This window comes from Prinia subflava, chromosome 10, assembly GCF_021018805.1.
Source record: "Prinia subflava isolate CZ2003 ecotype Zambia chromosome 10, Cam_Psub_1.2, whole genome shotgun sequence".
NCBI classification, from domain to species: domain Eukaryota; kingdom Metazoa; phylum Chordata; class Aves; order Passeriformes; family Cisticolidae; genus Prinia; species Prinia subflava.
In genome coordinates this window covers 4,024,665-4,040,102 of record NC_086256.1, presented here as the reverse complement: position 1 = coordinate 4,040,102, position 15,438 = coordinate 4,024,665, and the positions used below count along the sequence as shown (strand labels likewise).

Below are 15,438 nucleotides of genomic sequence, written 5' to 3'. Positions count from 1 at the left end.
GCGCAGCACCCAGAGAAGTGTAAATTTAATTTCCTTTTAATAACAATAACAAACTCCTAAGAGCCATTCTTTTCCTGCAGCCGAGGAGACTGAAGCAAAAAAAACCCCAAATTATTTGACTTCCTGAGCTTACATGGCAACGTGCAGCTGAGTCAGGAGGGAGCAGAGCAGTGAGCAAGATCCTGGGTGAGGATAAGAACCTGCTCAAGTCCAGGGCTACACTAAGCTCAGCCTGTACACTCCATCCTAAACAAAGGCAAGTACTTCCCAGGAGTACCCCAGGTACGAGCCTGCTTGGTTGGACTCAGGAAAAGAGGTTAAAAGGGTACTTGGGCTACAGCTAAAATCCAAATTAATCCTCACCATTCCCTTTGCTTGATGAAAAATGCATCCTGCTGATGCCTTTATCTCATCTGGGGAGCAGAAGTGGGAAATTCTGTGGAGAGCAAAGGCGAGAGCCCCTGTGGGTGCCTGTGACAGACACACCCAGGGATGCTCTCAGCTGATGTGGTCCTGTCCCCAACCCCAGAGTCAATTAAGGCAGCAGGACGTGGCTCTGCCAGCACAGCAGCCTAATTGTGATGAATGGATCTTTGATATTGAGCTGGCTGGATGCTCCAAGAACCTCATTTGTGAAAGAGAACAGCACTAAGGTAATAAACTTCTGTCCAGCTCTCATAATTTGTAATAATGTCTGACAAAGACCAGATTTGAATTTAGTTATTGGTCATTGTCTTCAGAAGCAAATGCTAAGTTGCTCATGCAGAAGATCCATTTATTAGATATATGAATTTGGAAAGGGGCAAAACAAAACTGGAATGCACACATGGCCAATTTCCCATCTTCACTTCAAAGGCTTTTCAATTTTTTTATTGTACCTGGAGTGAAGGCAGCTAGTTAAACCCAAAATCCTTGTCCAATTACTATGAAGCCCAAGTTATATTTTAAATATGCACTTGTAAATTTTGTTCCAGGACAAAGAAAATCCTAAAGGGCATGGAAACATTTTCAGAGAACTTTGGAAAGACAGATGTGCTACACTGAGGCTGAGATGCTGGGCCTCCCATGAGTCTTGTACTATTTTCTTATTGTTCTGCATCTGACACAGGCACTGCTCTGTCAGGATGGTTAAAGCAAAGGATTTGCACAGCAAAACCCTGAAGCAGCAGACCTGACCCTTGAAATACTGAAGTCAATGGCCCCAGTGCAACATTCCCCAAAATTCCATCTGCAAGGAGCATCGAGGCTGCAGGACACTGTTTTATGTCACCATTTCACTGTTCCAGTGTGCTGTGCAAGGAACAGCACTTGCCTGTAAGTCATTATTACAGCCTTTGGGATGGCAGCTGCTCAGTGGGCACTGTGGGATTCCCAGGGCTGTGACACATCTCAGTGTGTTCCCCCTGAGCTCCCACCTCACCACCCTCTGCAAAGTGGTCAGGGGGTCTGAACAGCCATAAATATACCAGTATTGCCCTCTGCTTTCCAACCAAAGCTTCCACACAGCTCAAGTGCAGCAGCTTTTATTTCTTCCTGACAGACAGTGTAGGACTCCTTGATTAAATCTTGAATTTAAGGGAGCACAATATTCAGTAATGAGACAGTTTGCAGCAGCATCACTGAACCTCTCCATATTTTTACTGTGTTCATCTTCACAGCTTGTGAATGTCCTTTGAGCAGCCCTTACTTTTTACAAGGTTCTTTTGTTCCTATACACCAATATTCCTCACCCTCCTGAAACGCTTTTGATTTACATGAACAGCACAAGCAATTCCTTCATACAAGTCCTAGGAGATTTGGAAGTAATTTTTTTGGCTTTAGCTGTCTCAGATCTTAACTGCTTCAGATTCAGCAAGCATTACCAGCCACCCTCTTCTTGTAGCCTGTGATTTGACAAACTCCTCAGTGAGAGGCAGCCGCTGATTCTCTTGATTTCTCATGCAACCCCTATAAAGCAGAGCTTGAAAAGATCAGAAAAACCATACTCAAATTTAAGTTGCACTGGATAGTCATCAAACAGAAACTTCCTTGGACCATAAATCGACTTGCACAATGTAAGAAACTTTACTGGAAAAGGGAAAAAGGACAAGAGGGATTTATTTTATATTTATCTATCTCTCTCCCAGATACTCTCCCTAATTTAGTAAGACTTTAAAGGGTCTGAGGGAAAGCACAGGTCCAGAGAACAAGAGCAGAAAAGGATTGTGTGAATTCACAAGCTGTGTATAACCAGTATGTTGCGTTCATGACCCAGTTGAAAATGATGCAGAACAGTTGAGAATTTCACGTGACACAATCTTGGTGTTGTTCAAATATAGAAGTGATTTCACAACCAGAAATCAACCAAGGTGTAGAAGCAAGAAGCCCCGTGTTCCACAGTGATAGACTGGCTTCAGTGGCTGGTGATGGGCTTGGGGTACCTGCACATCACCAAAAGATGACCCTTCACAATTCAGAAACAATCCTGGTCATAAAGACCAAACCATTTTGTTTTCAGTTTTCCTACAGAAAAAAAGAGAGGAAGCCTTTTCCTCTGAGTTACAATTGCATATATAAACAAGCTTCAGACCATCCCATAAATGGGACCATTCATCAATAAATCCTTCATTTGTTCAGGTCCCACAACAGACACTTCACCTCGGATATAAACCATCCACAGCACCATGACAAGTGTGTGTGCAGTACTTGAGCCCTAAGATAAGAATAAAATAAAATGTAAAAGGCAAACCTCAAAGAGACTCTGAAGCAGAATAAAGAACTCGCAGGTAATTTTTCTCTGTATTTTCTTTTTTTTTTCCCCTTGCATTATCCCAAGGTAGGAACTGCTGAAGCTGCCCTTGGTAGGTGCTTGGCACATCGTGTTCCAAGAGTTCTACATTTCAACTCGGGCAGTGGAGACTGTTTTCAACCTTTCACAGAGATCCCTACAGCTCCCACTTGCACATTTTAATGCCTGGAGTTGTTTCTTCCCCGCTCATTTTCATATAAAGCAGGATGAATGTTTGGTTTTAGTCTTCTGCTGCTAATTGAAATCTCCAAAAGCAAACTTTGATTAGCACACAGACCCGGCCCAGCTGAGAGCAAGATCAGCTCTGCTGGCTTTTCTCTCTCCTGCTCTGCTTTTCTGTGCTGGCCACGGGTGTCACACACAGGGTCTGCCTTTCACAAAAGCTCCCTGGCAGTGCTGCCCTCACCTTTTACTGAAATGCAGGCAGCAAAGCCTTTCACAGCTGTGGATTCTGCCTTCTTCCCTGCTTCTTTCCCTCTGCCCCTCCTGCACACAGCATGTCTTCTCATAAACCTGAACTCCCTCCTTACTGCACTCCCAGCACTGCTCAGCACTCAGCCTTGTGCATGCACAGGTTACACTCCCACGTGCCTCACACTTGAAAATACTTCCAAATTCCTCTATCACTCACAGGAAAGCATTTGGCTAATTAAAGATCGCAGAAGGCTGCGCATAAAACCTTTTACAAACCAACTCAGCCTTTTTAAAAGCAAGGACATAATAAAAAACCTGGATTGAAATCCATATTTTGACTATCTAAAAAGAAAAAAAAAAAGTACTTTGAGCTACGCAGAGCCAGGGCTGGGAGCCATATGCAATATTTTTAGATACCCAGACTTCTTACTTGCTTGAAATGTCAGGGCACTCAAACTAATTAGTGTTCTGCCTCACCTATTCACAGTGCTGCCTTTCAAGCCAGCAGGAATGCTGCTGCCTGTTCCACTGAGGACGGGAACCACAAAGGATTAGGAAGCACTAACAGCAGGGAGAGGCAGGATACTGCAGTTTAAGGACACGAGGGGCACTGCTGTAATTCCAGGATTGCCACGGGGCGCTGGGAGCACCACGGAGATGCTGCTCCAGCCCCTGGGCTCCCCTGACACCTGCTGAGCACACAGAGCATCCACCAGGAAGGTCAGGAGTACAGGGACCTCGTTTGGGAAGACAACTTTAACGAGCAGTTGTTTTTGAACTAAGCAAAGACCCACTGGTATGTGAAATTTATGACTTGCTCAACAGAAAGAGAGGGGTGAGAGCAGGAATTTGTGTTTGGCATCCAGTGGCAGTGGTCTCCCTCTTCTCCCTCCACAGGGAGCTTATTACATAAACCAAGAGGGATAAAAAAGGTGTTAATTCATCCCCATGGACTACCAGAGTGAACAAGATCTTTATTTTTTAATTGTTTAAGTATTTCATAACTGCTACCTTTAAGATCTCTTGCCGACTTCCCCGTGCTCCTGAAGGCAGAACATCACCCAATGACTTCACTTCCAGTGAGTATCTATTACTATCACCCTGCAAACTCCGCGTAAATTTAATTTCCTGGAGTTTCCCTCTCTCATTACCCTTGACAGTGAAGGACATCTGCCCCCCTTTCATCCGGCCCCAGCCCAGGAGAGCCCACAGGAATTCAGGAGCAGTGACAATGCTCTTGCTCCTACCAGGGCAAACACAAAATTGCAGAGCAGCCCACCAGATAAAAATGCCTTCAATAGGAAGGAAAATCACCAGCACTCCTGGGGTGTAATGCTTCCCAGCTATCTCCAAGAAAAAACAAAGTGCATTTCAAAGGGGGATGTAACTTTCTCTTCTGGCACCTGCTGAATGTCCCCCACTGCTCTCCAGGGAGGTTTCAGAGCATCTCAGCTGCCTGTGCTATTATTATGTCAGCACTTCTCTGGCTAAATCCTTTCCCAAGAAGTCTGAAATCCAGCCTTTGTAATTCCAGGTGTGCTGAAAATGGGCCTGAAATTTTCTTCCACTGTGTGATGCATTAACTGGCTTAAAAACACCAGGGCTCGCACGCAACTCTGTATTTTGGGTGCTCTTCTTATAAGACAAAATTGCAGCTGGAGAGAAAGGAATGTTGCTCTGCTGGAGATTTATTTATCTGGATCACAAAAGGGCAGTGAATACAGGCAAAAAAATCCCAATATAACTGTATACTTTGAGTTTTCTGCCGTGGGACAATAGGGGAGAGATGCTGTACAGCTCCACTATATAACAGGATCCACAAAAACAAATATACTGACTTCCAACTTCTTAGCAAAATTCACCCCAAATTCTGCTTAAGCATACCAAACACTGAAATGAGTAAAAAACAGAAGGGTTGGCATAGTAATTTTTACTACAACAGCTCTGCAGACAGAGTATCCACCCCCATATGCAATGGAAACTAAATGGTAACTGGGAATACATTAATATTCCTAATATTTACTGTTTGCAAGTGTTATTTATCACTGTTATAACTACATAATAGTGACATTCTCCATACCATAATGCAGAATGCATGTGAGCAGCACTTTCCTTTCTTAACTCAATCCTGGGGTGCTAGAATTAAACAACAGGAGGCCAAATGAGACTATCACTAAACTCTAAAAATCTCATTTTCTGCCTTTTTGAAAGCAATCAACTTTTTACCCTTTTCACACTGGAAAAAAAAATACTGCTACAACAAAATCACACAAATTATTTCAGTTTAGATAATGTGTCTGGAATGGTTTTATTTTATCTTCATGCCCATTAGGATCAGAATTCTCACAAGGCAGTTTCTGTATATCCTGACTACAAGCAGGCTGGACTCAGCTCTGGATCAGAGCTTTTCCCTTTTCCAGGTGAAAGGAAGAGAAATTTCAGCCCCCAAACCAAACCTCTAGATCCCCAAGACTTCACAACGTGCACAATCAAACCCACATTTTGCCTTTTGGGTTCTTTTTTTCCACAGTAACAAAATTGCCATGATACCCAAGGCTTTTAAAACCCTCATACAGCAACTTGGGCATCTAAAGAAGAGAACTCCATGAGCTTGTGGCTATTAAAAATCCCTGTGGAGCACTGTGAACCATCCAAACTGCCCAGGGCCCAGTCTGGAAGGCCAATAATGAATGAATTACAATAGTCAATAAGGGATGTAATTAAGGAAGCAGGTTCTTCTGACATTTACATTTTGCTAGCTGCCACATGCCCATGAAATGTGTTATTGTTTCCTCTCTGAAGTACCAGGGTCTATAAATACCTTATAAGAATCATAAGCTGATTTTTAAGTCCTCTCCTCTGCCTTGTTCTAATTAAGACACGTTTATTGCATGCAGAACAGTAAATGCCATGTTTTACTGGGCATGTTTACAAGCAGAAAGATGGAAAGTGTCAAGGAGCAGGGCATGACTCCCAGCCAGCCCAGAGGGATCTTCTGCAGGCAAAAGCTGAGGACAATGCACAAAGAAAGGCTCCAAATGTCACAATTTTCAACTCTACGTGCAAAATTCGACTTTGTTGTTTTACAGTTATTGCTCTTTATTGTTATTATGTAATATTTTTTACACTGCAGCCCTTAGAAGTCCTCAGCATGGTCCAAGACCAAACATTCCTTACAAAAGAAGTTCCTATAAATAGATAGTGCTGATTAAAAAAATAAAGAAAGAAAGAATTTAAAGGTAATCTTGGCGAGTTTATATTTAAATTCCAACCTTTAAGAGCTAAAGTCCAGATGCCCCTTGGGACATCTCTGGGATGCAGGAATGCAGTAGCTCCTCAGCACCATCAGGTTTGAAACAAGTTTGCAGCATGGGAATATTTTAATGAAAAAGTAAGAGGGTACTGCATATGTAAAGAATTCCTATATTACTGAATATGTAAAGAATTCCTCCAAAAGGTGATGGGCAGTGTAAGAAGGGATTTGGGAGTCATTTATTAAGAAAACTGAATAAATGAATGGTGAAAGTTGGTACTATGGATTGACTCCTCGAAAGCTGATGAAGAGTAAAAGCAGCCACGAAGAGCCTGGAGAAAAACAATTCAGCAATGGGCTGATAAAAGAGAGAAGGCAGATTCAGCCCAGGAATGCAAAGGGAAGTGTGACATGATCAAAAGAACAAGCTGAGGCAGCAATCCTGGGAGTCACAAAGGATTTCAAAAATAAAAGTCAAATTTGTCAAGGACAAAGAAAGGGATAACAATTGAGATGAAGAGGGGCAGGGCTGGGTTTTAACTCTCAGTGTGAGAGCAAATGTTGTATTTCAGAGCAGGTGAGAAGAATTCTGCAAGATCTGGAGTTATCCTGGGTGTGGCAATCAAAACACATCAGTGGGTCACACAGGCTGCTGAATTTACAGGGCTGAATAAGAAATGATGCTGATATTCTGCTCAGCTCTCCAAAAAGGAGGTCAGGAGAGACCTCTGGGAGTCAGGATTAAAAGGAAAGGCCTGGTTTAGCCTCACTGAGCTTGAGCTGTTGGCTGAACATGCAAGGAGAGAGCTGGAGAGACAGATCAAGATTGGAGCAGAAGACAGAGCTGGCATCACTTGGTTCGACACAATACCCAAATTTAGGTTTGCAAATGAAATAACTCTGGCAAAAAGCACAGCAGGAAAAAAAAAAAAAAAAGATCAAGGAGAGAGAGAGCACACAGGAAATCCCAGATGAAAACTGCAGGAGAGGATCTAGGAAAAGAGGTCAAATCCAGAGACAAGAGTCACGGACACCAGGTAAGATGCTCACAGAGAGCTGCACCTGAGGAAGAGGCCAGCAAGAACTTTGGGAGGTTTCAAAGACATGAAGGGGACAAAACCCACCTGTGGGAGCCCCAGGCAGGGACCACCAGCATCCCCCTGGCCAATGCCACCCTCTGGCAAACACAAAACTCAGTGAACTCCTCACCCCATCTCTCCTGCTCACTGCGGAGCCAGCAGAGAGCAGAAGAAATTAATTCCTTCTTTTATTTCTATTTTTAAAGACTCAGAGACGCTCAGTGAGAGAGACTGTGACAGTTTGACATTTCATCTGCTCCAGCACATGTGCTTCAAGGAATAACTGCAGATCCAGGATCGTACCTCCATTTCTGGTCAGGGATGCCAGAACCAGCAGATTTCCAGCAAAATCAAGAAGTACCTTTGGTACATTTTAAACGAGGCCTCTTTTGCCAACAGTGAGAATTTTAATCTTGCTAAAATTTTCTTTCAGCCAAGTTTAGCTGTCCTGTTAGCAATCTATCAGCACAATTAACACCATCACTGACATGGAACAGGGAAGAGCAGCAAATCCAGGGGTTATCAGCACAGACCTGATAAAGCCTCAGAACGTGCTGGAAAATGCTTTTCTAGAAACAACTTGAGAAATCTGCACTGTGAGGTCAAGAGAGCTTAGAATTTCAGGAAGATGGGAAGATGTTGGCATCCAAAACACTGGGTGGAACATTTCAGAACCATAACATCATCTCAGTTAAAGAGAACAACCTGAGGACAAGAGGATTGTATTATTTATTTGGATGTCATTTAGATTTAATGCGGAAGCACAATCACCAGTTCTGTGGCCAGCATGAGGAGACAAATGAATTTTTATTTTATAGAATGCTACAGGTAAGGTCTGGTCCCCCTTACGTGGAATTTCAGGCAGGTAAACCCTCAAAGATAATAAAATAAAATCCTCATCAAAGATAATGAAGGTTGGAGGAACTGATAGGTAACAAGAACAGACAGTCAACATGAAATACATGTATTTATACACACGGTTTTCTTTCCTGGGTTTCACGCTGCCAGCCTGAAGAAAATGGCTACAGATCAAATTCCTGAAATATGAGTAACACACTGCAATACTTCCCTGCAATAAATACCAAAACACCACCAGAGTATTCCTAGAAATGCTACAATCCCACAGAGTGGGCCCAAGAGCTTTATTTCAATAGGGATATGGGTCAGCATCTCTGAAAGAGAATAGACAATGCAAACGAAACTCACTTTCAGGGTGCTACAAAAATAGAAAAAAATTGATGAGATGACTGTCATGTTCATCAACAGGGTTACAGTCCATCTGTTTAGGGTACTTCCCATAAATAAGCAAGATTCACTGACACTGATTTACCCTGCTTTTTGGCCAGTGGAGGAACCCAGATAAATAATTTAATTACACAATACCTCATAGAGAGCTGTATTTTACAGCCCATTCTGGCAATTTGCACATCCACGAGCTGATACAAAATTTTACTTTAACAGAAATAATTCACTGCTTAGAGCCAAACAGTAAATTTCTTTTTTTTATCTCATTTCTTCTTCACAGTGCAGGGGCTTGCCATTGAAGTCAACAGCATTTTGCAATTAGAGACAAGGAGAGTTTAAAAGCACACCTCAGTGCACGGAGGTGGAAGGAAATCTTTTCCCAAGCATTTCAGAGGATTTAATTATTAGTTTCAAATACATTTTTTGGAAAGGAACCTGCAAGTAAACAGAGATTTATGGCCACATAAATAAACAATGAGACAATTACAGGCTCTTTACAGAGCCCAGATTAGTCACGCACGTCTAATGAAGCATCACTGAGCTATCAGAGGGAGATGGCCCGATGTGTGTGATTAACAAAACAACACTCAGGAATAAACAGCAATGGGCCTCCACAAAATCTGCATTTCCTTCCACACAGCACAGTTATGGCTTTTGTTGCTTTCTTAGCAAATCACCAATCACCACATTCCACTCTGAAAGGGAGAATATTAAATAACACAATTTATTTGTATTTTTTGCCATCTGAAGATCATGCTCTTGAAAATATAAAAGAACTCCTGTAAAATAAATTAAGAATGTATTGCAGCATTGAGGTCTAACCAAGATGGATATGACAGAATAAATGGTAAAAAATTATTTTCATATAATATACAGCATGGAAATCTCTCAAGTGGCATTGGGTAGAGAAAGTCTGGCTTCAGCAATAATTATGGGAGGGTTTTTTTTACAGTAAAAAACTAAAAGAAAATGTGTATCCTTCAGGTAAGGTATATATTTATCAAACAATCTGGAGAAAGCAAATGGGATGGATGGAAAACATCTGACAGTTAAAAAAAAAGTGCATTTATAAGATTAATAGGGTCAAACCCCATGTGTAATGACAATTTTTGGCACACACACAACAGGAGAACATCCTGTTAGTCATATTAAATACAATTTTTTGCTATCATGTTCTAAATACCCTGACAAGTACTTGGAAAGTGGTATGAAGGGATCTCTGTGGTGTAATCCCTGGCATGGAATGATGGAATGCAAGAAAGGATTGTTATTATTTATTTTGCACTGCTTAGATGAACCATATTGTACTGCATCTACAGTGCAAACTTGCAGCAAAATCCTTCTCGTATTTTTCTTGGGGAGATATATTCTTTCCAAATGATACTCCAACCTTCAACTCAATCTCCTTCATGGATAAATTTACTCAAAGGGCAGAATTCCTGATGGCTGGAATAATACCATTATTAAAATCAATACTTTTTGATGAATATTATGTCTGGAACATATTAAGCAGAGCTATAAAGTAGAGGAAGAAAAAAACCTGCTTATCATTTTCAGTAGTAACCCAACCAGAGCCCTTCATCTGTAACGAATTATGGAGCAATTCCCCTAAATCATCTGTATGAAGTCAGCTATGACACTGCCAATTTTAAAAAAATTTGCTGGTTTTCAGCTACAAATTGATTTTTTATTGTGATAAATTAAAATCCAATGGCAGCCTACAAGATACTCAACATGAAGAAGCCCACTTTTTTTTTTTTTTTTTTTCTGAGTATTTTTATTCTTTTCTCTCACATCAGACTGGCACAGGGGAAGACGTGACAGCAATAGACAATGGTAAGAGTTAAGAAGGGACACTCTAGAGAGGTAAATAATCTTTCCAAAATATCCTTTTGGGAATTCCAAAATCATGGATATATAACTAAGGGAAAAAGCATTGTGGAGGACAGGGAGGGTTGCTAAAGGAGGAGAAAGCAAATGCAAGATTATCCAGGCTCTTCCCTATTAAGGGCTGCTTTTTTCCCTGATGCATAAAAGTAAACACCAGGCTCCAAACGTTATAAATTCTGAAGTTTAACATGGAAATCAGAAGATCAGTGTGAGTGAAATGTAATCTTTTTCCAGCCCTTTACAGTTTCTTCCCATCCAAAAATCCGGGCTGAGCAACCGCACAACCCCCAGCTCTGCCAGCTTTTGGGATTTTCCAGCAGGAATGGGAATGAGATGACAACTGCAGGCTGGCAAAGCAGAGACAGGCTGGATGAGAAAGACTGAGAATGAACAAGGCTGTGAAACTCTGGGACAAGGAGAGACCCAAGCTGGGAAAAAAGCCCAAGGCAGGGTGGCAGTGAAGGCCTGGCAGAGGATTTCACGCACCTCTGCTCCAAACCCTCGGCGTGGGAGGCACGACTCTGCTGTTTTGACAACAACACGTAAAAACTGATGTGGGAAAGCTCCCCACATCCCTCTGTCACAGCCCTGCTGCAAGAAGGACAACTCAATAGTGCTGCCCATCACTCGGGCTGCTCAGGGGCAGACATTGCAAGGTGGATTTAAGGGTTTCATTCCAAGCCTGAGTGGGTGAGTGACAGGTTTACTATAAGGATGATATAGTTATGTCAGATTTAGAGTATGGGATGTCAGAGCTATGAAATGAGGGAGACTGCTCCCATGTCCCCACCTCACTTTCTGCAGACAGGAGAGTGTGCAGGATGCTGCAGGAGAGGCAGCTGGAGTAAAGCACACCTTTGTTTCTAAAACAAAGGTGTGCTCTTTTCCCTCTTTATTCTAGGCAAAAATTTCCAGTGTTTGAGAAACACTCAGAGACAAGTGCAAAAGGAACAGACTTTCTCTTTCCTCTTTTTTATATCCCCAATAAAAGGCTTCAGTCTCAGGAAAGCAACTGTGGCTGGGGTGCAATTTGCACTGAGAGCCTTAATTCTGATATTTCCTATTTTCTGTAACCCCAGCAATGCCCTCTGAAACACAGCTTTTGCATGGATACTTTACACAACACATCCCAAATGAGCTTTTCATTACTAACTACTCGTATTATGTATCAGTGAGCTCAATGACATTGATTTTCTAATAATATAAATTAACTGGCAAAGATAATTTCATCTATCATCAGTAGGGTTTTATTTCTGGCACTGTGTTAAACAGTTAAGCTTCCAAAAGATTAAATCTAGAGCTTTTTAAAATTCAAGGCAGAGCTCAAACTGCTGTAAAAATCTTCTTAATTATGATTAAAACAGTTTGTGTGTTGTTGCTTTATATCTAAGTAGTGTAATGTTTTGCTTAGGTTTCTTCTTTTAGAGCAATTTGAAAAATCAAACATGGTATTGCTGTGGCAGAAACTGTGTCAGGCATGAAAGTCTCTGCAACTCCTTCCACCAGATGCTACTGGGGAAGTTGCTGCTTCACACTGACAACCTCAAATTTTCCAGTATCTTTTACCTCTCATTTTGTAAAAAATACAATTTTTCTACCACTGACAATACACAAGCTACACTCTACAAGTGATGTAAGGGATGATAACCCTTCAGCAGATTTCTGAGATGCTTCATCTGTGATTCCACTGCCCAGCCAGGAAATGCTTCTAAAGGAAGCAGAGAAAGATTCAATTCTGCCCCAGCACACAATCAGCTTTACTTACCCCTGTCTTTTCATCAAAGATTTTGATTCCCCCAAAGGAAACTGTCAAGAAGACTTTTTGTTTATGTTCCCCTTTCGATCGAGCCGCAGCAACAATTCCCTGTGGACACAAAGAACAGTTTTAGTTGCTTTCATGACTCTCCCAGGTGCCACAGATTTGCTTGTGGACAATTCACCACTTTTCCTGGAAAACTTAAAGGTTTTCCAGCAACAGCCCCCTCCTTACTTCTGGCTTCCTCCCTTTTTTCAGGTACCACATCTCTTTATGCTACCCAGAGAGCATTTCAAATGTGCTCCCACCTCCAACCCCTGCACTAGCTAATCCTCCATGAAATTTGTTTTCATGGAAGCTGAAGGTCATTTCTAGCACACTTTTCCCAGCTACCTAAGCTGTTCCGTTTATTTATTTTTTAAATAAGAAAAAAACCCAACAAGCAGCAGAGGAGAGAAAATGCCAATGAATTTAGCTTACTTCACACTCATCCAGTGTAAACAAATAGAGGTTTTTATAGAAGAAAAATATTCTTCCAAAAATCAAACTACACCTGTGCTGAGAAAAACTGGTACTGAGGATTGGTTTGGTTTTTTTTTTTCAGGATCTCAGGCTTTTAGTCTGTAAGAGAAGTTGCTGATACCATCTCATGCATTATTCTCCCATTGCAGAATTAGAACAGTAACTTCTTTTTCCACCTTCTCAGGATCCTGCCCTGACCAGTAACACTGAACTGAGATAGAATATAATCAGTTGTGCTCCTAAACAAAATTAAAATATTTAGACTTGATCTGGTTCTCTGCAATTCCAGTATTTCAAGAACAACTAACTTAGGTTTAAGACCTTCATTGGTGCCATTACAAGGATCTGATGTCAAAAGCCACCCTAAAACTTTAAGAGTGGCCCCGAAATTCATGTTATGGGATACTGGATTTCCAGAGCCCATAAATTAATGCTCTGCTCTCCAAAATTAATTTCTAACACTCCCTTCCTTTGGCAGTTTTAGTCATTTCCCAGTACTGTTTAGATCAATCTTGCCACCTGCAAACAGGTATTAGGCACCTGGGAGATGTGGAACTATTAATTCACGGACGAGAGAGACAAGAAGGTTTGTGCAGCACTACAGTGACAACTCTCCCTGTCGTGCCAGGAACTATGAAATGATGAGAAACACCCAGCACACATTTAAATCAGGTAGGAATATTGTGGCAGATGTGACACACCAACAGAGCAACTTCTGGAGCGGTTTAATTTTTGCCTGCCATAAAAGTGATTTGTAAATTATCTCCTAGATCTGGATTTCAGGTTGCTGAAGCACAAGCTGAGTGTCACCCTGTGCTGTTTCCCTAATGAGTGGCTCATTCCTCCTGGATGGACTGGAACCCTGCAGGCTGGCAGTAAACCAGACATCATTTAGTGATTTCTCCTCCTGCAAAAACCAGCAATGGAAAATCCATCAGCTCTCTAGGCTGGGGGGGAAATAAAAGGGAAAAAGCAGCAGAGGGTTTGCTGCTCGACCTGGTTTGTAACCCTGCAATGCAGAGGGGAGATGGGAGGTGAACAGCCAGCAGTGCACTGCAGGAAAACACAACCTCTCCCTCCTTCCCAGTGACTCAAGCTCTTCCACAAGTCCCAGGGTGAGGGACAGAATGGTTCCTACAGGAACTCTCATGCTCTGAGAGACACTGGGCCACTGAGGGATGTCTGTCAGATCCAGGGAACCCACCCTCGACACCACTGGTATTTCAGACTCTGTCTGCACTCCAACCTTACACCCAAATCTGCCTTTGTCACGGCTTCATTTCATCCCCAAAACTCCAAGGACTCCTCTCCACATCCTCTCAGGGCACTGCCTGATTTTGTAACACATCAGCCCTGCCATTGCTGGTGCAAGACATTCTCCTCCCAGTGAGGACACCAGTTCTCCCTAAATCTGGCTGCCTACACCCATCACTCACAGGAGGCAACAGCCAGAGGCAGTCCTGCACTTGATTAGAAATGTCATAGAAAATGCTCTGATATCCCATTTTCCTCCACAGTCGTTTACTTCCCCTCTTGCATAATAAAATTATTCAATTTGCAGTGTGTTGTTTGTAATTTGTGGACAAATTGCAGTGGTGTCAATCACGGAGTAACTACAGAACTCGGAGATAATGTATTAAAATTAAACCAGGATAAGCAATACCAGGCAGGAGTTCATGCAAAATTGACTGATTTCAATACATAATTAACCACACCAAGACTCAGTGTCATGAAAGGAGAACGAGTGCGAGTTCAGGGTGAAATTTGCTCTGTTGGACTGTGATATTGAAAAGTTTCACTGCACCTTGAGCTTCATCATGGAGTCCTGGCATAACTTGTCCCCTCGGGCAGCAGCAACCTCATCGATCCCGATCAGCTTGGCCTTGTACCGCACTCCGTCCCCCTTGAACCTCTTTATCAAAGTGGCTTCGCTGCGATCCTGACCTGCGAACACAACGCGGGCGTGAGGACACCAACAGCAGGGCAGAGGGACACAACCGGGTGGAGAATGAGGCCTAAAACTCCAAACATTTCCATGGAATCACAAGGGAGTGCTCGCTCCTTTTGGCCTCCCCACTCCAAAGGAATCCACAGTGGAACTGCTGCTGTACGAAATCTCCAGCACACAAATTAAGTTCTTTAAGAAGTAAAGAGATAAACCTGAATCACAGCCCATGGATCTGAAAACTTGTGATCTGCACGAGTTGTTTTAATCCCAACACACAGGAGAATTCGACGTTTTGCACACCAAACTCTAAGAGAAACATGTTACTATTTCCTTACAAAATGACTCATCTAAGCAATATTTACATTTACTATTAACATCTGAAAGGTGGAAAACCAAATACCAAATCGTATTGTTTGCCTGTAGAATACTGATGCTTAAAACCTCCTGGTTCTATTCTTTGTGCACATAAACATACACAGAAACAGCATAACAGGCAAAGGCTGCTCTCACAGGCTCACCCCAAGAAGCTTAAAAAAAGGCAAA

General features: G+C 42.2%; 1 protein-coding gene across 7 annotated transcripts in view; it reads right to left on the bottom strand.

The window, feature by feature from the left end:
- The window catches only part of DAB1 (DAB adaptor protein 1), a 143,666-nt gene that overhangs the window by 43,502 nt on the left and 84,726 nt on the right, over nucleotides 1-15,438 (bottom strand). For all 7 annotated transcript variants that reach the window (XM_063407000.1, XM_063406999.1, XM_063406994.1 and 4 more), the window contains 2 exons: nucleotides 14,752-14,891; nucleotides 12,435-12,533 (listed from right to left, as the gene is read on the bottom strand). In XM_063407000.1, the coding sequence (XP_063263070.1) occupies nucleotides 12,435-12,533; nucleotides 14,752-14,891 (239 nt within the window). The remainder of the gene's footprint in view (nucleotides 1-12,434; nucleotides 12,534-14,751; nucleotides 14,892-15,438) is intronic.